The sequence below is a fragment of the Catharus ustulatus genome, chromosome 1, assembly GCF_009819885.2.
Source record: "Catharus ustulatus isolate bCatUst1 chromosome 1, bCatUst1.pri.v2, whole genome shotgun sequence".
Classification (NCBI taxonomy): domain Eukaryota; kingdom Metazoa; phylum Chordata; class Aves; order Passeriformes; family Turdidae; genus Catharus; species Catharus ustulatus.
Genome location: NC_046221.1, coordinates 125,267,912 through 125,292,052, shown reverse-complemented (window position 1 = coordinate 125,292,052; position 24,141 = coordinate 125,267,912). Strand labels below are relative to the sequence as shown.

Sequence of the window (24,141 nt, the reverse complement as noted above, 5' to 3'; positions counted from 1 at the left end):
GCGGGCGGGGGGCGAGGGCGCAGAGGAGGGAGGTACACGGGGGGTGGTCACCTCGGACCCGCCCCCGAGGGGGGCACAGCAGGGATATACGTAGAGTGTTGCCTCAAACCAGCACCCTTGGGGCACAAAGGGGGAATTTACTCGTGGGGTGTCACCTCAGACCAACACCCGAGCGAGACAGAGCAGGAATGTGCACGTGAGGTGTTACCTCACACCCTACCACCACCCCCAGCGCTCCCGCAGGAAGCGCAACAAGCGCCGCCGACTGCCCTGCGCGTCCCTCTCGGCCCACCCGCCTGCGGACTACGCTTCCCAGCAACCCCGCCGGGGCTCGCCCCGCCCCCACCCTCCCTCTCTCCGCCGCATGGCATCACGGTCTCTGTAGTCTCCCCTACGCACATCCCTTATTTACGCCGGGGCTTGGCGGCGAAAGAAACTATCACTCCCGTCCGCCCCCGCGGCGCCGCGCGTGCGCCGCCGGCGTGGAAGTGCGCGAGGCCGCGGCGCTGCGGGCACTGAGGCGGCCGAGGGGCGGTGAGAGCGGCGGCGGCTTCCGCGTCGGGCGGGGGGTGGCGGGCGGTGCTCGGTACCGCACGGGCAGCACCGGCACCGGCGGCGTCTGAGAGGCCGCGGTCGTTGTCCGGCGCGCAGGGAATGCGCCTGTGAGGGCGGCGGAGGAGCGGGTGCCGGGTGAAGCCCCGGCGGAGCGGAGCGATGTCCCAGCCCCAGCAGCCGCCGCCGCCGTCCCCTCAGCAGCAGCCGCAGCCACCCCCTCCGTCCGCCTCCAAGAAGCGAGACCGGCGCATCTTCTCGGGTACCTGCCCCGATCCCAAATGCCAGGCGCGGCTGTTCTTCCCGGCGCACGGGCCGCAGGGCAGCGGCAGCATCGAGTGCACGGACTGCGGGCGGCGCCACGAGCAGCGGCAGCTGCTGGCCGTGGAGGAGGTGACGGACCCCGACCTGGTGCTGCACAACCTGCTGCGGAATGCGCTGCTGGGCGTCAGCGGCGCCGGCCCGCCCCGCAGGAACACTGAGCTCGTCAAAGTCAATGGCCTCTCCAACTACCACTGCAAGCTCCTGGCCCCCATCCTGGCCCGCTATGGGATGGACAAGCAGACTGGCAAAGCCAAGCTCCTCACGGAGATGAACCAGGGAGACATCTTTGACTGCTCCCTCCTGGGCGACCGTGCCTTCCTCATCGAACCAGAGCACGTTGAAACCATTGGTTATGGGAAGGACCGCTCCGGCAGCCTCATCTACCTGCACGACACCCTGGAGGACATTAAGAAGGCCAACAACAGTCAAGAGTGCCTCATTCCTGTCCACGTGGATGGAGATGGCCACTGCCTCGTCCATGCAGTCTCAAGAGCGCTTGTTGGCAGGGAGCTGTTCTGGCATGCTCTCCGAGAGAATCTAAAGAAGCATTTTGAGGAGAATCTAAGCCACTACAAGGCACTTTTCCATGACTTTATTGATGCTGCAGAGTGGGAGGATATTATCAATGAATGTGACCCTTTGTTTGTTCCTCCAGAAGGTGTGCCAATGGGCCTTAGGAATATTCACATCTTTGGTCTGGCCAATGTGCTTCACCGGCCTATCATCCTGTTAGACTCCTTGAGTGGAATGCGAAGCTCTGGAGACTATTCAGCAACATTCCTCCCTGGTCTGATACCTCTGGAAAAATGCATGGGGAAAGACGGCATGTTGAACAAGCCGATCTGCATTGCATGGAGTAGCTCAGGACGTAACCATTATATTCCTCTGGTTGGAATAAAAGGTGCTGCTTTACCTAAGCTGCCTAGGAAGCTACTTCCTAAAGCCTGGGGAGTTCCTCAAGACCTCATCAAAAAGTACATCATGTTAGAGGAGGATGGTGGTTGTATTATCGGAGGAGACAGAAGTTTGCAGGATAAGTACTTGATGAGGCTTGTTGCTGCAATGGAGGAGGTTTTCATGAGCAAACATGGTATCCACCCCAGCCTTGTAGCTGATGTGCATCAATATTTTTACAGAAGGACTGGTGTAATAGGGGTCCAGCCCGAAGAGGTCACTGCAGCTGCCAAAAAAGCAGTGATGGACAACCGCCTTCACAGGTGCCTCATCTGTGGGGCTCTTTCAGAGCATCATGTTCCCCCTGAGTGGCTGGCTCCTGGGGGGAAGCTGTATAACCTGGCAAAAAGTACTCACAGCCAGTTAAGGCCTGACAAAAATTACAGTTTTCCCCTGAACAGTTTGGTGTGTTCTTACAACCCTGTGAAGGATGTGCTGGTACCAGACTATGGCCTGAGTAACTTGACTGTTTGTAACTGGTGCCACGGTAACTTAATGCGTCGTGTCAGAGAAGATGGGTCTGTTTTGTATATTGATGGAGATAGAACTAATACTAGGTCTTCAGGTGGAAAATGTGGCTGTGGATTCAAGCATTACTGGGAAGGTAAAGAATATGACAATCTGCCTGAAGCTTTTCCTATAACTCTGGAGTGGGGTGGAAGAGTGGTGAGAGAGACTGTCTACTGGTTCCAGTATGAAAGTGACACCTCTTTGAACAGCAACGTGTATGATGTCGCCATGAAACTTGTTACCAAGCACTTCCCTGGTGAATTTGGTAGCGAGATTCTTGTGCAGAAAGTTGTCAACACAATACTGCACCAAACTGCCAAAAAGAACCCTGATGATTATACCCCTGTAAATATTGATGGTGCTCACGCCCAAAGAGCTGATGATGTACAGCAAGGACAAGAGTTAGAGTCACAACTTCCAACCAAAATTATTTTGACTGGACAGAAGACTAAAACTCTGCACAAGGAGGAGTTGAATATGAGCAAAACTGAAAGAACTATTCAGCAGAACATTGCAGACCAGGCTTCTGTAATGCAGAAACGGAAAAGTGAAAAATTGAAACAAGAGCATAAAGGGCAACCCAGGACTGCTTCTCCTGGGGCTGTTCGTGAGGGGCCCTCATCTGCACCTGCTACTCCAACCAAAACCCCATATTCTCCAACATCTGCAAAAGAAAAGAAAATTCGAATAACCACCAATGATGGGAGGCAGTCAATGCTTACCTTGAAGTGCACTACCACCTTCTTGGAACTCCAGGAAGGCATAGCAAGAGAATTTAATATTCCCCCGTATTTGCAATGTATTCGCTACGGCTTTCCTCCAAAAGAGCTTCTGCCTCCCAAAGAAGGCATGGAAAACGAGCCTGTTCCTTTGCAGCACGGTGACAGGATTGCCATAGAAATCCTGAAGAGCAAGGAGGAAGGCAGGCAGGCTGCCTCAGCACACTCAGCCCATGCTGTAAAGCACGAAGATGTTGCTGTGACCAGTAAGATCTCATCGAAGGATCTGCAAGAGCAAGTTGACAAGGAGATGTATTCACTCTGTCTTCTGGCAACGCTCATGGGTAAGACTGACTTGGTGTTACTCTTCAAAATTGTGTTTTTAAGTAGAAGATTACATGTTGCAAACTGTAGTTACATACATATCCCTTTTTCTTAAATCATGGCTAATCAGGTGAATTCCCTTATTCCCTTATTAGGAGAACATCTAATATGCTGCCAGTGATTTTTAGAAATGTATATATGAGGTATATGAGATATTTGTTCTTCCTTTGCTATAAAGTCCTCTTTTAAAAATCGCTGTTTAGATGTGATTGCATTGCTTCTGCTGTCCTCTCTCTGTTTTTCCTGCCTCGCATTAGGGACACATTTTGTATGTGTGAAAACTACAGGCTTTTTTTTCCTGCATCTCCCTCAGGTTTCAGAAAATAAATTCAGAGCAGAGGTGAGAAGGGGGTGCTGAGTGTGTGCTTATTGGAAGTTTGCACAACAAATTTTCACCTTTGTAGTAAGATTAAATCCTGACATTTGGTCCCACAGGGAGTTGTCTTGGTTTAAGTAGATCAACTTGACATTTTCTCTGTAGGTAATCTGTTAGTTTTAAATGAAGATCTGGTCTTTTTAAAGAGCTGAGAAAAGTATTATTTCAGAATATAAAACAGAGGAGAAACTGAAAGAATCTAAACATGGATCTCAATTCCAAAAGCTGGACATAGGGTTGCAATGCTATACTTATAAATTATCAGTCATGTAAATTGACTGAATAATTCAAGACAAAAGACTTTTCTCAAGTGTCTGTGTTTTTTATTTTTCTTTTTGAACTCAGGAGACTTGGACCCCTGTTTGTGTATTTTGTTCATCAGGTTTCGCAGTTCTTGCTGCTTTCTGGCAGGAAGTAGAACTGTAATTATCTTACATTCAGCTGTACGAACCAGTTGAATAGTCATGTTTGCAGGGTTTTTTTTGTGGGAGCCTTTTCTTTTGCTGGAGGGATTTGGTGTGGCTGAAGCATGTGATGTTTCAGAAACGAAACAATTACATAATCACAGAGTGGTATGTCAGAAGTTCGTTCATCAAGCAGAACTTTGATTCTTTTCCAAGTGTGAGTGTTTACTCCTGTATCTTTTACAAGATAGTGTGCTGAATCACTACTCACCTCATCACACTGACATTTACACCCCAGTTCCAAAGTGCAGGAAAAAAGTTAGGTTTAAAAGTTGTCTTAATTTTGAGATGAAGCTTAGAAGAGTTCTTTCCTGTCTGCAGGAAATACTGCTGAAAGTATAGTTACTGACTTCAAAAAGCTTTGACGTGTTTTAAAAATACCTTGGTTACTTCAGCATTAAGGTGTGTCATTATTTTACAGGTGCTTATCCATAAACTGCAAGCTGATCCTGTATGCAAGAATGGCTTTCTGTCTTTGCCATCACTGCTGTTAGATTCTGCTTTAAGAGCACCGTTAGAATAGAATTTACCTCACTCTTCTCTGGCTGCATCCATTGTGCATTACTAATACAAGTAAAAGCAGCAGCAAGTGATAAACCAACCAGTTATAAAACCTTATGCCACTACTGAATAAGATGCTATTATTATATCACCACTTTTCTCATTGGGTCTTAATTTTCCTTTAAAAATACTTGTGGGACAAATCTGGTTATTAGACTGTTGAGATTTTTCAACAAATTAACAAACTTTCTAAGTCCTTGCACTTTCTTAAGGGTGGCAATTCCTCAAGGTGGCATATTCAGCCTTTTTGGGACAAGAAACCTTAGTTTTTTTCAACAGCATTTCTGTATTGCTAGAAACTGCTGCAAAGGTCTGAGAGCCAGCTTTGTAACTTTGTTCTGCTAAAAACATTCCTGTAATACAGTGAGATAGGAATGTGTCGAGGGGAGATACTGTTGAGATAGCTCATTGGGCCAGAGACACTTTTCCCCAATTCCCGAAGTGGAAGTGTGTCTTCCAACATTCATAATTATTCATTCCGTGTGCTTAAAACATTTTCTTTCATACAGATCTCCTATAGGCTGAAATATTTTCTTATTTCAGCTGCTAGAAATTTTCTCTTCTGGTCTCAACTACTTATTAAAATTTTAGATCTTATTCTTTAATTTTTCTGTATATAATTTTTAAAAAAGCCCTGGGAAATTAAATACTGTAATTTCTGGACCAATTAACATATTATGTATGATTTTTTGTAAAGCTTTCTCTTCTTTTTTTTTGCTTTAGCTCAAAATACAGAATTCTATAGGGAAATAACTAAAGGAATTGGAGTTTTGCGTTAACATATTTAAAAAATGATATTTTAAACCAGATTTAATTACACCCATGCAGAGGCACTCTGAATATGTACACGCCAGATATGAGTTTATTTTGATTGGTTTGTTTTTCATTGATGAATTCATCCATACACAAGGAATCCAAATAGCCAGGTTTAAATTTAATGTATTACTCGATACCAGGATTTTCTTGGAATTAGACAGCTTTCTTTGAAGCCAGCTGTACTTCCCTATAAAGTATGTTTATCAATTGAGTTTTTAATTGTGTTGCACTTTGTTCTCTTTGCTGTCTGAAGTGACAGTCCTGGGCTTGCAGCAGCTACAGGCTAGCTGACACCAGTGAACAAGCCCTGTTTGTGGGTAGGACAGTCTTAATTTGTTCCCATACCTTAATGTTCTGGGTTGGGGTCTGGTCTGGGGAAGTGTCTACTGGAGTAGGAACAGTATGACCTCCTTGAAAAATGTAGTGTCTTGAGGGTGTTTTTAACTAAATGATAATCCAAATTAACTTGTGACCTATAAACATCTTGCTACCATGGCAAACAAATCCAAAACAAACGGTAAAGCTCAGCTAACAACAAAAATGTGCAAACCTCAAATGTAGTTTAGTTGAGTCACACACACTAGTTCCTCTCATCTGGGAAAGTCCTGTTGTAACTGTGGGCTTTTTTGGTCTTCCAGGGGGAGATGTCTATCAAAACAGTGTCATGAGTTTGTATTTCTTTCAGTGGCTGATGCTTTTGTATTGTGAGCCCTGCTCCCCATGCTTTCCTGCATGTAGTACTTGTTAGTATTGCATAAAAGGCTATGTAAACAGTGATGCTTTCCTTGTGCAAGGCTTGAAAAATCATACCCACAGAAAATTGGGAATCTTTCCTTGGAAAATGTCAGTAATTCTAAAACTGGGCTTCTTCTTTAAGTCCAGTGGTTGTCTTGTGAAATGAAAAGGAGTCCTTCAAATAGTAATGGATTGCTCAATGCTGCAGTAAAGGAGTCCTTAGTATGGAGTCCTGCTGGCTGTGACCTCTTCAGGCTTCAGTGGACTGACAGCTGTATTCTGTTACTTCTCAGTGCAATGGTTATTTTGATTCCTATGGGCAGTGTTTAAACCATCAGGAAGACTTGGAAGAGGCACAGCAGTGGTGCTTTAGAGAGTGACAGTTGTGGGGAAAGAAATGAGCAGGGTAGAGTAGAGAGTCCTGTGCCTCCTGTGCTCTGTTATTTTTCTTATAACAGCAAGCAAAGACATATTGGTGGATTGTATTTTACAGCCTCACACATTCCAGCTGTCTCTATCCAAGTAGTACCACCAGTTAACTGTAGTTGAAGATATGCATTTTCTAACCTTAATTGAAATTTGAGACATGCGGTTATTAAGATTTCAGTCCCTACAGAAGGGGGCAATTTCTATCTAAAATATCTCGTTATGTTCCCTTAATATGTGATGGAAAGTAGGAAAAACAATTTTTTTCTGAAAATGTGTATGCACAGTAGTTATTTCTGCATCAGGAGAATGGAATTTTTCTGAACTTTTTTGTACTGCTTAGATAGCCACAACACGTCACTTCTCTGAAGCAGGTAAGTGGTTAGTAAAATAAGGAAAAGGGTATAGGCAAAAATGCACATCTGAACTGATTGAGCAGGTGAGGTTGGGTCACTGATATTCCATCAATGTAACCCAATTTTTCTGTTCTTTATATTCCTTATGTAGTGTAGGTTGGGGTTTTTTTTTCTCGATGGCATTTAAAGTTGTCACATTTCAATTCCATTTTTGGCGTTGTTGGGAGATGCTGGTTATACAGCATTTCAGGGGCCTCGTGGTTGGTATTTTGTTTCTAACTCTCAAGAAAAGCAAGGTACAGACACAGCTTCTGTGCAGCTGCCTGGGTGGATGTTTGTGTCTCAGCTGCAGTGTTAAATCTGCTGTTTGGCAGCTGTGAGGTTGAGCTCTGATTTTTGAGGTGGTGTAGAGATACAGAATTCAAGTTTTAATGAGCAAGGTTGTGTGCTTGAATTTCAGAAGCATGTTAGTAATTTCCTAGTTTAATGTTGAAAGCAGAGGTAGGAAGGGAATGGAGACCTATGTTTAGGGCCTGTCAAAGAACCAGGAGCTGCACCTTGGATCAAATCAAATTTGGGAACCTTGTACTAGAACATGTAGGGTATTTGACTGCAGACAGTGGTATGGTTTTCTGAAAGTCTTTCAATGTCCCAGACTCCTGTTCAGTGCATTTGCAGTAAAAATTCAAATTCTTAATTACATAGAAGAGAGTGAGCATTCAACTTTTGATTCAAGGAGTTACATTTTCAACCATTGTCTATAATGTGAAAATACAACAGTTTAATTATAATGTTTGTGTTTGATTTTTTTATAGGAGAAGATGTTTGGTCTTACGCAAAGGGGCTTCCTCAGTTGTTTCAGCAGGGTGGAGTATTCTACAGCATAATGAAGAAAACAACAGGTATTTTTTTGGTTTTGTTTTATTCCTTCCTTCCTCCATTTCTAAATCCTGAAAATTGTAAATAGGTATTGAGTCACTTGTAAGAATAAATATTTCTATTTTTAAATTTTATTACTATGCTAAATTTTCATTCTTATAATATTGGAGAACTCCTAATGCTCCCTCAGACAGACTAAGACTAAGAAATCTACCTAAACCTATTTCATTGAACTTAAACCTCTTATTTTCTGAAATTTCCACTTCCTGAATTGTACAAGCACCTTTTTTTTTTTAATGACAGTATGATCAAAAAAATTAAACTGATTTTTTTGTTTTCCTAATTTTTTTCTCCTGTAAAGATCGAACAGCAAGGAAATCATAGGACCTATTGCTGTTACTTTAAGACACTTACTGGATAAGGGGTTTACCTTTCTTGTGTGCTTCTTAGTAGATATTTTATATGGGTTACTGCATGTTTTAAATTTAAATAATTGGTTAAATTTGTTTTTCATATTCCTAAGATTATTGTTCAAAAGCAACACTATCCATCCCCTTCTTGAATTCCTGAATGTTGCATCTTGGGCTCTGTGCAGAGTAACCAAGCAAGTAGAGTATATTTGATTTTTAGGTGGCTTTACAAATACTGTCTACAAAGAATAGCAGCTGCTTCTTTAGAGAAGAAAGTAATAAGTTATTTTCTCTCAAAGTTTATTTTCTTGATGAAATCTTTGCATTCGTAGTTTAGCTTTTGTGGTTTCAGCAATTATAATGGTTCCTTTACTGCTTTCTCGCTGTCTGATTTTTTTCTTAGGCAGTTTCATCAACCTTAACTTTATCTTACTTATTTCTGGAAATAAATTAAAATGTGTGATATACTCAATGCCCACTACCTCTCACTGAATTATTAGCCTAGATAATAGAGTTAGCATGCAAGTGTATTATATGAGATCTGTTTCCTTTTAGTTTTCCTTCTCCTTACTATGCTTGTACAGTAATGAGTAGTGTATTGTTTGTGGAAAGTGAATCAGCTTAAACATTGCCTGATGGAAAGGGTATTTTTGACCTCTTAATGGCTAGCCAGATTTGAAAGCCTTAAATGAATCCAAGGAATTTTACCCCAACTCACAGAAAATGTCTGACTTAAAAGCCATTTTCCCCAGCTTACTGTGTAAGAAAAAGGGCTGTAGGAGATAATAGTGTAAAATGCCTGCATACCAAGAAGTGTAATAATTTCAAATACAGACTGTCCTGGTAGGTACAATTCCTATTTCAGCATTAACACACTTTTACAATTCCAGTGTGCAACAGTCTGACTCATCTTTCTACTTTAAGAAGCTGCTTACCTATTTGTAATCTTTTAGGTAATGTAATAATGCACCTATCGTACTGGACCTTTGGAACAAAGCTGTCTGTGTAGGTGTGGTACCTAAAGTGTAGTACTGTTAATCAATTGAAACTTGATTTAATAGATCTTGTTGATTTGGGGATTGCAGTTTCAGACACAGTTTTGGTCAATCATAGGAATTGTTACAGTTCCCTCTTTTGCAAATGAGAATTGAGCTGCTAAATTAAGTACTTAAAATACGTTCTTCAGGCAAAGAACAGGTAGGTGTTTGAGGTTAGGTTTTGTTCTGCATTTTGGCTGTTTGGTTATTGGTTCCCATGGATATTTAAAGAAAGATGCTACATGTCTGAAGCTCTCAGAATGAAATCTTCTGTGTAGGTCTTCTGCAGTCGTGCATGTGGGAATCAGAAGCTGTGGAGGATGATTGAGATTGATCAGTTGGTTCATTAGTATGAAAACAAATTTAATAACTTATCAAATTATGGAATGACCTTTTCCATTGTTGCCCAGAATACTCATTTTGAAAGGACTGTATTTGGTAACACAGAAATATAATTTGCTTCTTGTGTTTCTTCCCTTCTGTATAATTTCTGGTGTTTTTTTCCAAGAATTTTGAGAATGAGAGGTAAAATCCCAACAGTTTACCTGTTCTTGGCACCTTTTAAACTGTGTTGTTTTCATTGTAGCTCTCCATGTATAGCTGATGGAACTAGAGTGAAGAGAATGATTGCAGCCAAGTTTTCATCTGCAGATAGCTTTTAACTCACAGAAAGCCACCATCACTGAAGTGATACCTTACTGGTTTTACCACAGCCTGCATGAGACAGAGTTTGTGTGTTATGATGATGTACTGTAAAAAATGAATGTTGTTCATTTTTGGCACACAGAAGCTTCAGCACCTGAAATTATCTAGTGAACTGTCAGTTTTGACAGATTGGTCAAATCGTAAGTGGGACAATTAAACAAACAGCAGATCAAAAATATTGTGCCTTTTTTATTTTTAAAGGTTAATAGTTATCATCTCCAGGACTACTAAATTCAGTAAACTTGAAACATTTCTGTTAATCTAGCAATACTTCCTCTGAGAGAACAAGACAAAACAGCAGATTTGAAATTCTTCAGACTTAGCAGCAGTTAGGCAACCAGAAATCCTACTACAGTTCTAACTAGTATGGAAGTAGTCTTAAATAGTATTTCTCTGGATAGTGTTTTGAAATGTTCTTCTTGTCAGTTTTCTTGTTTTGATTTTTTGATGGTTTGGTTTGGTGTGGTTTTAGGGTTGCAGGGTGGTGGTAGTGATGGGGTTTGGCTTGTTTTACGTTACTGTAAGTCGTAGCAGCGTGTGGTTATTTTATCTTGTAATTATCTCTTCATCAGTCATCATGGAAGGCAACAGCATCTTTGCAGCATACTGTGGTTGTTGTATAGCATAAAAGCCTGAGTTTTTTTCTCCCACAGTAGTAATTTTCAGTGTTTGGTTTTACACACTTCATTCAGTAAATTTAAATACAGTAATTACTGTGTGTTCAGAACGTACCTTAAAGTATGTTAGCACTTTGAATAACTTTTCCTGTCTTTATAGGTTTGGCTGATGGCAAGCACTGCACTTTTCCACATCTGCCTGGTAAAAGCTTCGTGTACAATGCAGCAGAAGACAGATTGGAGCTGTGTGTGGATGCTGCTGGGCACTTCCCGATCGGTCCTGATGTTGAAGAGCTGGTTAAAGAGGCCTTAAGTCAAGTGCGAGCAGAAGCTACTTCAAGAAGCAGGGAAGCAAGTCCTTCACATGGAATGCTGAAGCTGGGTAGTGGTGGAGTAGTGAAAAAGAAATCTGAACAACTACATAACATAACCGCATTTCAAGGAAAGGGCCATTCCCTAGGAACTGCATCTAGTAGTCAACAACAGGATCAAAGAGCCAGGGAAACACCACTTTTAAGAAAGCATAGCACAGAAACGGACTTCAGTCCTTCTGCTAAAATTGAGCCTTCTGTATTCACAGCTGCTTCTGGTAACAGTGAGCTTATTCGAATTGCTCCGGGAGTTGTGACAATGAGAGACAGCAGGCAGCTTGACCCCACTTTGATTGAGGCACAGAGAAAAAAGTTGCAGGAAATGGTCTCTTCTATTCAGGCTTCAATGGATAGACATTTGCGGGATCAGAATACAGAGCAGTCAGCATCAGTTGATGTATCTCAAAGAAAAGTAGAGGCAGTGAGTTCAACTGCTAAAACTGGGAGCTTTCAGGCTGCCTTACCCGAATCATTCTCTGCACCAGGTGGTACTGAACACTTGAATACTGAATCAACTGATGGTAACATGGTGAATTCTGTGGGAACAACATTCCCTGCAAGGTCTAAAGCACAAAAGGGAAATTCTGTTGAGGAGCTTGAGGAGATGGATAGTCAAGATGCAGGAATCACTAATGCAACTGAGCCAATGGATCACTCTTGATAGGTTAAAATCTAATAAGGGTAGAAGAAATTACTGTTCAAATGTAATGTTTATTGGCTGGGCCACACAAAGTGATTAGTTATTAAATCTTGTATGTATGTCAAAGATTATATCATCTTATTCAGTGCATGATAAGCATGTGATTGGCAATAGCTTTCAATATTACCATGCTGCTGCCCAGGCTGGCTCTGTTACCTGTAAATTAGTTATTAGGAAATGCACTGAGATAAATATCTGCTGTACATGTGGGTTCTTGAAAATTCTTTGTAATTTTTAATTTCTTAAAAGTCTTAAAATTTGAGCCCATGCAAGGTTCTTACCATGCTAGCTTAAGGTTACTGGAAGGGCTAGAACAGGCAAAACTAGAAACATGGCAAAGTTAATTCTGTCCTGGGTACTTAATTCCAATAAAAAAGACGCTATTATCATAAATTAGACATAAATTTTAAAAAGTAAGTGAAACTAAACTTCTGCTGAATTTGATAATGCAGCATATACAGTACTTTTAATTACATTTTGCTGGCACTTCTCCAATTTAATAACTTTTTCATTCATATCCTCCTCTCAATTCTTGGAATAAGTGTAACTTTAGTGAACTGAAGTCTAAGTTCTCCTATTGCCAGTTAGAAAGCAAGTTAGAAAAAAGACCACACAGCATATGATGAAGATACCTTGAATGTGCTGTGGTTATGCATGGCTGTCTGAGCCAACACAACCATTTTGGTGCTCTGCTGGTAGCATGTCTTTATTTCCTCCCAAATATCAAACTGGTCAGGTGGTTGTACAACTTTTGAGACAATTATGGGAGACAAATTGGCAATTGTAAGTGAGAGCAAATGTTCAATGGCAAATCCATTTCTTTTAGAAGACTTAGATTGCTAGCATTGGTTAGAAATGGCAAAAATGAAATAACTGTCCTCTTAAGAGCAAATTAACAATTTATTGGAAGGAAATGACTCTCTAACACACATTATCCTAAAGCGTTTGGTGATAATTGAGCTTTTAGAAGCTCACTGTTTACTCTGTGGGAACAAGGAATACATGCTGTTTCAGTGTCTATAAAGACTGCCCACCTCTCTCAGCCTCACTTCAGTTTGTGATGCAGATTTCCCTGCATCAGTACTAATAGAGCTGGTATCCACTTAAATAGTGTGTTCATCAAACCTGTAGTGCTAATTTTTAAGAAGCAGCCATTGTACTTGCTCCCTAAGGATGGAATGTGTTTCTGATACTGCACTTCGCTTCCTATCTTCATGGTCATTTAAATGCACTATTGTTGCTTCTTCTCATGGTAAAATAACATTGAATGGATGAAAAGATGTTAATACAGCTTCAAAGGAATTAAGAGCATTTAAATACTGAAGTCTGTGTTTGTGCACATGTAGGTTTTTACCAGTTCACAAATGTGGTTTGTGTTGTATATGTTTGTATTCAGAAAAGTCTCCTCACTTTTTACATTTATAATCACTTAAACAGTTCTAAGCGTTAGTATGATAAAATGTCCCATGAGGAAGGATTTATTTTTGTATGTAGAACTGAAATGAAGCAAGTCACTTAAAGAATAGCCCTTCTCTTCTGTCAAAGTAAATTAAAATGCCTCTGTTGTTTAACTTTTTATGTAGATGGTACAAATATTTTATGATTTTGTACACTACTTAGAGGTAAAATATAAAGATCACATTTTCACAAATAAATGAAAAAGGTTAAGATCTCAAATTGCTATCTGGTAAGTTAGCAGTTTGAAAACTTGGAATGTATGAAGTAATTGGCTTGCCAGAACTGACCTTGCTGATGCACTGATTAACTGGCAGGGCTTATTCAATGGCAAAAAGGATGCACAGGCAGCATCTGGAAGCCTGCCATGACTTCTGAAAACATTTAGTCTCCCATGAATCAGTCTAGCTTGCTGAAGGCTTCATCTATATAGAAAATGTTGACTAGAGGCTTGTGCTTTGTCACAGTGTTAGAAAAGTATAGCAGCGACTTGTTCCTGGGAAAAAATTTCAGTCGGGAGAGGCTGAGGGGGAGGAATCTCCTGAATCTCTTGCATTTTAGACCAGATAACCAATGCTTTGACAGTTGTAACCTTTTCTTTAGGAAAAAAGTCTTCCTTGGCTGGAAAAATGATGAGTGAGCAGTGTATATGAGAGAATTTAAAGTTTGAAATAAATTGAAATATTTATTGCACATCATTCTTATTTCAAGGAAACATGCTTCTTTCATGCCTTTCTGGTAAGACTGCAGAAGTTTGTGTGCCTTTTACTGTGTAAAGAGGAAGGCTTGGTTTAGTTTTGACACACTTCCCATTTCAGCAGTAATTTGACATTTTCCTTCTTTTCTAAATAGACGTAGAAACAGATAATAGCTCTGACTCACCATTAGTGTCATCTCGAGCCCACTCAAGTCATATAGATCAGAACCCTCCAGTTCCTAAAAGAAGATGGTCTCACAGGACTGGTAAAATGGTGTCAATCACAAGATCCACTGATGTGAATTCTGGAAGACAGGATTGTGCATATTTCTTTGCAGTGTTCTTATCTCACGTAGGTTTTTCATGCATTTCATATCAGTGGTTTTGAGAAAGATAGATAGCTTTTGATACTCTCAACTCAAGCTAAACTTCATCTATGTGCCAGTGAGATGTGTAACTGGGCAGGAGAAGTGAAATAAAGAACACTGAAGTGTAAGTTGGAACAGATGTTTCATTTGGTTGCTGGCAGTGGATGCAAGTGTAAGTTGAGACAAATCTGTGTGCCTGTCTCAGAAGCACCAATGTGCTTGTTAGAATTCCCTGTTAGAGTCAGGAAAATGCTGCTGGGGGACAAGGGCAGGGAAGACTTTGGCTCCTTGTGGATGAGATGTGTCAGTAGGAATTCTCAAATGTCAAGAATGGTGCCTTTTTCTTGAAAAGTAAGGGCAACCAACCCAAATTCTTGCTACCAAATTGCCTGTGGAAAGAGGTTGTGGTTTTGAGCGCCCACCTTGATTACTTTCTTGTCTGAAGGCCAACAATCTTCTACACTGCATCTCAGGGCAAGAAGACACATTATTAGAAAATCCTAAATGTTACTATGGCTTAGTATGTATAACCCAAAGAAAAAAATATTACTAAAAATACAGGCCTAGTACAAAAATAAAAAGGAGAATGAACTAGATTGATGATGAGCATTTGGGAAACCTTGGGAGAACAGATCAGTTTTCCAGGGAAATGCAAGACTTCTACTGCTTCAAACGGCTGGCTGCTTAGTAAGGTTGACATTTTGATAGTGCTATTTCTCTGAATTGTTTGCATTTCAGCGAGGGAAAATAAATAGAAGATTTTCAAATGAAATCAAAGAAATGTATTTGGGGTGTGTTCCCTGCTGTAGTCACAAAACAGCTGTGTGCATTGTTGGCTTTGTGAATCCCGTATAGTTTAGTTGTCTTGTGCTGGCTGCAAAATACAAGCTAGACATTGCCTCTGACAGAGTGCTCTAGCAGTATCACAGAGGCAGAGTGCCACAGGGCTGTGTGCTGACAACCCTGCAAGGCCAAAATACTTGATTTACAATCTTTCATGAAGTAGAATCTGTTGTCACTGTCACAGGGTTGGTGGAGTTGCTTGCTATTTTTCAATGCGCTGAAAATGCCAGATAACAAAATTCTTGGTATGTTTACAGTTGGGAGAGTGATGCTCAATCTGAGTTGTATGGAAAATGAATGATTTAAGAAGATGCCACTGTTATCTCTACATTTGTTTGGCTCCTATTTTTAAATATCAGAATCTACATGCTTTTGTAAAATAATAATAATATGAATATGAAGTTAATCCTTTTGTTAAAAAAAGCCACAACAGAGAGTGGTTTCTTTGTTTTGCTTGTGGATATCAGTTTAGCTTCATGAAGAAGATGCTTAAGATCTTTAGAATGCAGGATTCCCTCTGAGCCCTTATGCCTGTGGTTGAGCAATAAAAGGTTGAAACAAGAGTGGTATTTTCAGAGTTATTTTACGTTTGATGAGGATTATTGCCAAGAAATGAAAGAGTGCACTTTTAGGAGGGAATGCTATTTAAAATGTATAAATAGGAATTAAAATAGTGTATATATTTAGAAAAAAATCTTTTTAAAAAGTAAGTGCTTTACATGTTGAAATAAGAATAAATTAGCATAGAAACTATACCATCTTCACAGCACTGGCTGTTATCCAGCAAGGTTTGGTTTGTTTTATTTGTGATTGCTGTACTAATTATATTTGATTTTTTTTATCTGTAATGTAACAATAGTGTATTATAACAGTATATAGTGTACTATACTACACTTCACTGTACAGTATTTGGAATTTTCTTTGATTGCTATATTAAAACTATAAGTTAAAACATCTGCTTTGGTTTTATAAGGTGTAATTTTTATCTAGCCTTTCACACATTAGCTTGTTTAATTAATGCTGATTTGCCTACAAAATGAGTCAGTCAAAAATATATTAATTTCTGCATTTTGCATGTAAATTTCATTATACTTGCATACATGATTCTAGTACAGAAGTTGAAAAACTGATACAATTCTTAGAAAACTAAAATCTGATGTTACCCATTTTCCTTTAGTAATGGCTCTTTTTAAAAAGAATTTTTTAAGAGAAAAGCTCTTTAAGGAAAAAGTTGGCTTTTTTGACCTCATGCCTATTCTAAATATTGCATTGAACACACAGGACCTTTGAATTCGAGAGATTTCTAAACCATGTATGTTTCATATATTTGAGACCAGATTTCAAGACCTGAATCTTTTTTTCAAAGTCATCAAGAGGAAGATGTAGAAAAATGCTGACCAAGTCAGCATTTAAGATACCTTGCAATCTATGGTTTGAAATGTTGGTCAAAATGTATTTCAAAGCAAAATTTTAATGTGTGCATGTAATATTCAAGTATGAATAGTACAATTTGGAAGAACTAGGCTTTTGAAAATTTGGCAATACTCACAGATGAACATATTGACAACGATTTAAATTATCTCTATGCTTTTCCCACCAGCTACATGTGGTACTTTGTTTCACAAATTGGCTTTAATCAAAACTTCTGTGCCTAGAAACAGGACATAAAACTCATCTGCAAAACTCTTGTGTTACTTCTTCCTGTATTTACTGAAAGGCTTTAAATTCCAAGAGTGCTAACATTAAAGCTTTCTTTAAAGTGATGACTGTAAATACAGAGTTAATTTTGAATGTATGTCATATCACGAAGAATTGAAAATTATCCTTCAGAAGATTTGTATTTCAAAAGCTTAAATGCTTAATGCTAAGCTAGAAATTTACTTATCTTTATTAATATAGCGCTTATAATCTGAACCAAAACCAGTACTCAATGTATGAAGCAACAAAGTTAAGTGTGCTTTCAAAGTGTTTTCATTTTACTTTTGCAATTCATTCCACAGTCTTAATATCTGTCTAAATTTTTATTTTGGATCGGAGTTGTTGGGTTTGGGTTGTTGTTTGTTGTTTGGTTGGTTTGTCTCATTTTTTAATGTGTGTCTACAGCAAATCTGTTGTAACATCACTGGCTCCTTGTCACCATAAAATTCCTCAAAATACAATCTTATCCCTAGGGCCAGGCTGATGGATATTCATCAGCATGTGTGGGGAGTTATGGAAGGTGCTTTTGGTATTACAAAGTCCATTCAAATACCTTATACTGACTGCAGAAGTTAATTGAAATCATGTTGCTTTGCTTGATGTAGAGGCTTTGATACATGTTGGCTTATGCTGGTTTGTGTAGTTTTGAGTATTTATTACTCAGAAATGGATAAAGAAAGTAGGTGCTTGGATTCACAGTAGACTTGATGGCCAAGCTGACATTGAAGAAACCCTGTTACTGCAGCTGGTTTACAATGGATTATTTGGATTCTAATTACTTAAATTGAGTATACTGGGTTATTCTGAGCATGTATAAACACAGTCAGAGGAATTAAGCTTCAGTGTAAGAATAACCTCTGTTGCAGTAACTTGCAGGCACTTTAAGAGGTTTCAGAAAACACTATTATTCTTCGTTCTGTTACTGAAAAACATTGACTATGAGATAGCTGCACAGACGTGTATTTGGACTTTATCCACCTCTATTTTTAAAAGACTACCTAATTTTGTTTTCTGCTGGAAATAATACTTCTAGTGGCTTGTCTTGCTGGTAGCAAATCTAATTTCACTTCTAAAGTGATCCTGTAGGTCTGGACTGGCTCTGTGCTGTTTGGAAACTTGTATTCAATAAGTGAAAAATTAAAAGAAAGATGGCAGATGGAAGGAAGTTACCAGAAATTATAAGAAGATTTAAATGATGCTGTGGTTCTTATTAGCCAACAGTCTGTGGAGTCTGGCTGCATGAAATGCACAGTCACTTCTTACAAACCCATAAGGCATGCTTCAAGCAACTTCTTCCAGAATAAGAAAACTTGATTTTATAGGCTACTTTGTCAAGTCGGTGTGTAAGATTTTCTTTAAAATTATGTTTCTTTTTGGTTGTCACATTGTTGTGTAAATGTACAGCACTACTTGCCAGGTGCTACCTCCTGGTCTTAAATTCTCCTTTCCCACATGCATTTGTGCTGTCTCTGCAAATCCTCAAGAGGTCTCTTCTGACGCTGGGCTGCCTTTCCTGTTTGCGTTTCATCTGTCTCTTGAACTTTTATTCTATATCCTTTTTACCACGGATGTTTTTGCAAGTTTATTGTCCTCTGTTTATACTGCACCTCTTAGAGACAGTATGAGGCAACAAATGGTCGAATTTCACACAAATGAGACTGATGTATAAGAATACCTTATTACAAGCACGGAAACCTTATATGGCGCAGAAAGGAACAAAGGGAGGTTCCTGGGGGATGGGAGTACTTACCTGGCTATTCAGGAGAAGGGAAGAAGATGCATAAGGATTTATCAATTTCTAAAAATTCACCTTGTAGTTTGGTAGGGCAACCATGTTTTATGTTGTTCCATTTCCGTGGCGGAACTTTAGAAGCTGCAATGGCTTACTCCAAATCTGGGGATTTCCCTGAAATCCACCTTTCTTTTCTCCCAGGAGCAGAAGCTGCCAAATACATACATTTCAACACTGTGGGAGAGATGGGGTGAGACTTGACCACACACTTCCCCATGATGGTGTAGGTTTTGTGGCAGTGAGAAAAAAGCCAAAACAAACAGAAAAGGCAAGAGCCTAACTTAAACATGAGGGGAATTAAATAGCTCTTATTTCTAACTATTTGTATGCTCAAATGTGACCAAGCATTGCTCAGTGCATACCAAATCCTACATCTGAACACTGCACATCCAAGAACATGACTTCTTTCTCCACTGTGCCTTTCTCAGAACAAGGCCTTTCCCTTTCCTGACTTCCTAAGACAGATGCAATTGTTTTTGCAGGCAGCAAATAAAGGTCAAGAGTACCTGCTTTGTTTTGCTTTCAAAATAAGAAAAGTCAAGGCATGGTACAATGGAAAAGAATGAAATGCCGGTATTTATTTCTTTGTTGCCTCAGTTTTTCCTAACTGTAATTACTTTTTTACCCTGCCATATTCACCAACATACTTTTTTGGTTTGTTTTCTTCCCTGCATTTGAGGTCAGCTGAGCTAGCCCATTTGCTCCTTAGTCTGGAAACTTTGAACTCTGAGGTCTCTATTAAGCCAACAGCCCAAAAATTCCCAGTTATTTATTGCCACTGTGAAAATAATATTTTTTTAATTTAATATTTTGTTTCTTTCCAAACCTAACCCTGAGGTTCTACATTGTAAACTTGCATCTTTTCACAAACTCTGAAAGTACATTTGCAGTAACTGAAGACCTTTCATGTACGCCTGTTCTGCCTGGAGAACATGGAGCCAAGGTGGAGGTATGTAGTCTTTTGCACCTGTAAGCACCCTCTGATCTCTCTTCTTTCCTCCTGTTGGAATTCTGCAGGACATGGAAGCAACATACCTTGGATAAAGAGGCAAACTACTGTTATGCAAGCAACAGGGGCCAAGCACTCTGGGAGTGCTGGTTGTGGTACTGGCAGATATGTCTGTGTGGTTCCTATTTTTGTTATTAGTTTTGGAAGTCTTGTTTCTGGTTTGGAAAGCTGGGGATCAAAACACTGTTCTTTCTAAAAAGTAGTTTTGATTTTTGGGTAGAATGTCAAGCCAGTGCTTTTCATCTATCACCAGGGTACTATTGAATTTAGGCTGATCTACGCTTGCCTGAATCTTGCTGAGGCACTTGCAGGGCACTGCTACTGCTGTCTGCAGTAACAGTCAGGTTGGCTCAGTCTGGCTCTGGTAGCTTTAGTCCCATTCTTTAAGAGTACGTAATTGTTTACTGCTGGAGTTGATAAAAATCTAGAGAATTGAGTTTACTTCTCTTGCATTTCTAGTGATGACTTGCTAGGATGTAATTCTAAAACCAGGGGGTAATGCTGGTACCTGATTAACAGGTGGCTTGCAAATGTCCCCTTTGGTCTCCAAAGTTGTAAATATGTTGGTGAAATACTTTTTAAAAAATATTTGCATACTTGACCAGAACTAGTAAAATTATTTCTCCATAATTTCCAAAATAAACAAGTGGCATTTGAGAAATTAGAAAGGTTGTTAGGTTAGATTAATATTACAATCTAATCTTGCGATGGAATCATTATTAATTATTGTGAGAGTTGATAGCAAGGTGATAGCTAATGTCTGGGTGTAAACCTAGGAATGTTTTTCCCTCTTTCATTGATTCAAGGCTGTTCCACCTTCACCCCCTAAAAAGTAATATTTGCCTGTATAGTGCCTCATTTAAGTGAATGCTCATGCCATTGAAACCACAGGGTATGTGGTTGCCAAATGAAATTTGTCTCTTCAAATGAATGCTGTCAATCAGTCTAGCTGCCACTGTACTTTGCAGATGAGGTGAGGCTTAGAGCTTGGTTTCGAAGTGACAGCATCCATCTGAGCTGTGCAATGACACCATTTCCTTGCACTCTGTGCAAGAGGATCCTGGTGTTGGTCTCTGGCAGGGCTGTGTCCCTGGAGCTGCTTTTTTAATCTTCTGAGCCAGGGAACTGTGGTTGTTTTTTCAGTCCAAGGCTTTATTTCATGGCCACCTCAGAATTCTTTCAATAATTGTACAGGCTCCTTGATAAGCGGAAACAGGCTGCCTTGGAAACGTGCAAGATGTTTTGTGTGCATGATTGTCAGGGAGGTTAGTGCACCAGAATAAATTCTGAGCCCATCCAGATACACTAGATTATTTTGGTATTTTTGTGATATGGTAGCCTTTAAGCCTTTTGTTTCCACTCTCCCTACTCTAGCATGAATACTGTCAATCCAGTAAAGTAAAATTCATGAAATTACAAAGTACATGCAATTTTTCTGTGTCTGAACACAGGCTAATTGAAGGTAACAGTACTTCCCCTCTGCAAGAGACTGTTTAAATAGGTTGAGTCAAAGTGCCCAGAACTTGCTAACTTTTCTGGCTGAAGAGGCTGATGATCCCTTAAGATTTAACACTTTAGGAAAATGTTATGAGAAGCATTTAGAGAGAATTCCAACAAAATCAGACCAGCCATGACTAGAATATTGTCCTTCAGAATCTTTTGATACCAAATAGATGGAAAAGAATAAAACAAGACTAAGTATGACTCTGAAGGCACACAGCAAGTTGAAATTGTTCTGAACTACAGCTTCCCTGAAACGACTGTGACATGACTGGAGTACAGATGACAAGCTGGAATTTTCAGTAGACAAGAACAGATGCAGATAATAAGGTGCTGTCATATGAAGAACTATTTTAATTTAAAAGAGTATCTGGTGTGTATCCTTGTGCTCTTCACTGTGAATTTCTCCAAACATGAGGAGGAAACTCAACCACACCAGTATGATGCAAGCAAGAACACCTTGGGTGCTGAATGAATGGTTTTGTGGCATTGAATTGAGACCAAGTCAAGCAGCTGGGCTGAAGACTTGATGGATACAAGTGGTTTGATTGACATTTGCTGTTTCAAAGCCTTTTGATTTCCACAATTCAGAAAACTGGTTGAGTTTAGTTTGTAGGAATTTTTCTAGATTCTTCTCTCATACTAAGAAGTCAGTTACCTGCCTTGTTGATTATTTGTGCTAAGAATCATCTTCACAAAGACTCTGGGTTCTTCTGTTGTAAGGTTTCCAAACAATCTACAGAGAGAACATTTAGGACAGACTGATTATTCTTAACTTCAAGTCAGTGATATTAAGCCCTGTGCCCCCCAGGGAACATCCATGTACTGCTTTATTGTCCAGACAAATGTTAAATTGGCTGCCTGAATTCACAATGCGCTTCTGATGCATAGTAGCAAAGAATTACAAACTTCCACATGTGACTTCAGAGTTTTTCTACCATTTCCTTGTGACAATAGGCAGTGGGATCATGACTGGTATTTTTTATTCACTAAAGGCTCTATCAGGAAATAGATGGAACTCTCACCAAATTGGAGCAATAAAAAATTGTATCCATATGGACTTAGTATATGACCTTATAGTGAGGTAACTTCATATCGCTGCAGCTTGGTGACATTTTTTGAAGCGTCAGTGTTGCACGGGAAGGGACCTGTTTCCCAGCAGGAACAATGTGCTGCTAGTTAAGGTCATAATGAAAGCCTAGCAGAAGTTATTCCCCCGCAGATCAGCAGGAAACTAAACAAGAAAGAATAAATAATTAATACATTATAGGACCATCACTCTCTCTTCCGAGGGCGCTTTGCCCATTGAATCATCTTGGTAAGAGCAAGTGTCTTTGTCTTTGGAAATGCGTTTTGTTGCAACTCTACAAAACCTAAACAAGATCCAAATGCCAACAGCTGATTCAAGTGTTGTTTGGTTTTGATTTGTCAGGAGACGCAACTAAACAGTTCTAAGGTAATGGGAAAATGGCAAAAAATGCCACTGGAAATATGTCCACTGTGACTCAAGATCCATGAGCTAGGATTTGCCTCCTCCTGACATCCTGAACCTGCAGCAATGTCCTTGCACCTGTTCATGTTCTTTGGGTCTAGGCAGGAACTAGGGAGTCTTGACAAGGGCAAAGGCAGAAAGCAGTTCTTGCACCATGGGACTCAGACATTGCTGGCTGGTGAGTGTCCTATCAGAAGCCTATGAAACTGAGGCTGGTGGCTTGTGGGCCATGACAGCTTGGATGGGATGGGAGGGGACAGTCCATATCCTGCTCAAGAGACAGTGTCTGTGCCTTCTTTCTTAAAAGGTCTCTGAAGACAGTCGTAGATCTCTGGCTTGGTTTTGTGAAGTTACTAGAAGCTGAGGATAGAGAGAGGGAGATGCATCTCCATACTTTTTTTTGTTTTTAATCATGTAGGAGCAAAAGAAATTCCAAACATTAGACCTTCACAGGACAGTAACAGGATAAAAAAAAAAAAAAAAAAAAGAAAAGAAAAAAAAAAGTGAGGTGTGTATGTGCTTACAGGTGTACTTCAAAAAGAATGTTTATGACATGTCATAAATGGATGTCATAACAAACTACATCTTTAGGCTATTATCCTTTTTAACAACGGGATCATCAGTACTTATTATTTTAGCAATTTGCTTCAGCTAATGCTTTCAGGATCTATTTCCTGCAAATTAGAAACACACCTGTTACTATGGGAATATACAACATGGTACCTATTAGACAATAACACTTTTATTTCAGGCTCCTTTCACTTTGAATTATTAAATGAGTGCTAAAAGATGCCATTTCATTCTGTATGAGGCTGATGACACAAATCCTGTCTCAGGGTGGTTTTTATTACTTTTTCATTACAGCTTTCCTAGTTCAAAGATTCCTGTCGGAGCTTTGATGCGGAGAAACCTGCTGCGTTGTCAGCTCTGGATACTAAAAGTGCATCACAGGGAGCGTAGGTTGGTGCTGAATACTTATTAGCAAAGACTACAAATAAAACCCTGGAGGAAATAATTTTATTCGTGAAAGATGCAGCGATACTAGTTCGCCCTTGTAACAGTGGGTGTGTGGTGCGGGTGAATTCGGGTTTTTGGTGGGTTTTTGGTGGGATTTTGGTGGGGTTTTGTGGATTTTTGCTCTCCCGTGCCGTGGGGGCTGTGCCGCCGCCTGCAGTTCCTGCATGTCCGCGCAGGGGGCGCTGCGAGCCCGGCGTTATCGCCCGCAAGCACTGGGAACATCCAAGGTGCTGTGGGGATGTGCTGGGAACATCCACGGTGCTGTGGGGATGTGCTGGGAACATCCACGGTGCTGTGGGGATGTGCTGGGAACATCCAAGGTGCTGTGGGGATGTGCTGGGAACATCCACGGTGCTGTGGGGATGTGCTGGGAA

General features: G+C 40.2%; 1 protein-coding gene across 1 annotated transcript; it reads left to right on the top strand.

Annotated features, from left to right (window-relative positions):
* The first annotated feature begins 502 nt into the window (after positions 1-502).
* VCPIP1 (valosin containing protein interacting protein 1) lies at positions 503-16,213 on the top strand. Its single transcript, XM_033062353.2, has 3 exons — positions 503-3,403; positions 7,993-8,079; positions 10,986-16,213. The coding sequence occupies exons 1-3, from the start codon at positions 715-717 to the stop codon at positions 11,855-11,857; spliced, it is 3,648 nt and encodes a 1,215-aa protein (XP_032918244.1). The 5' UTR covers positions 503-714; the 3' UTR covers positions 11,858-16,213.
* Positions 16,214-24,141: the final 7,928 nt, after the last annotated feature.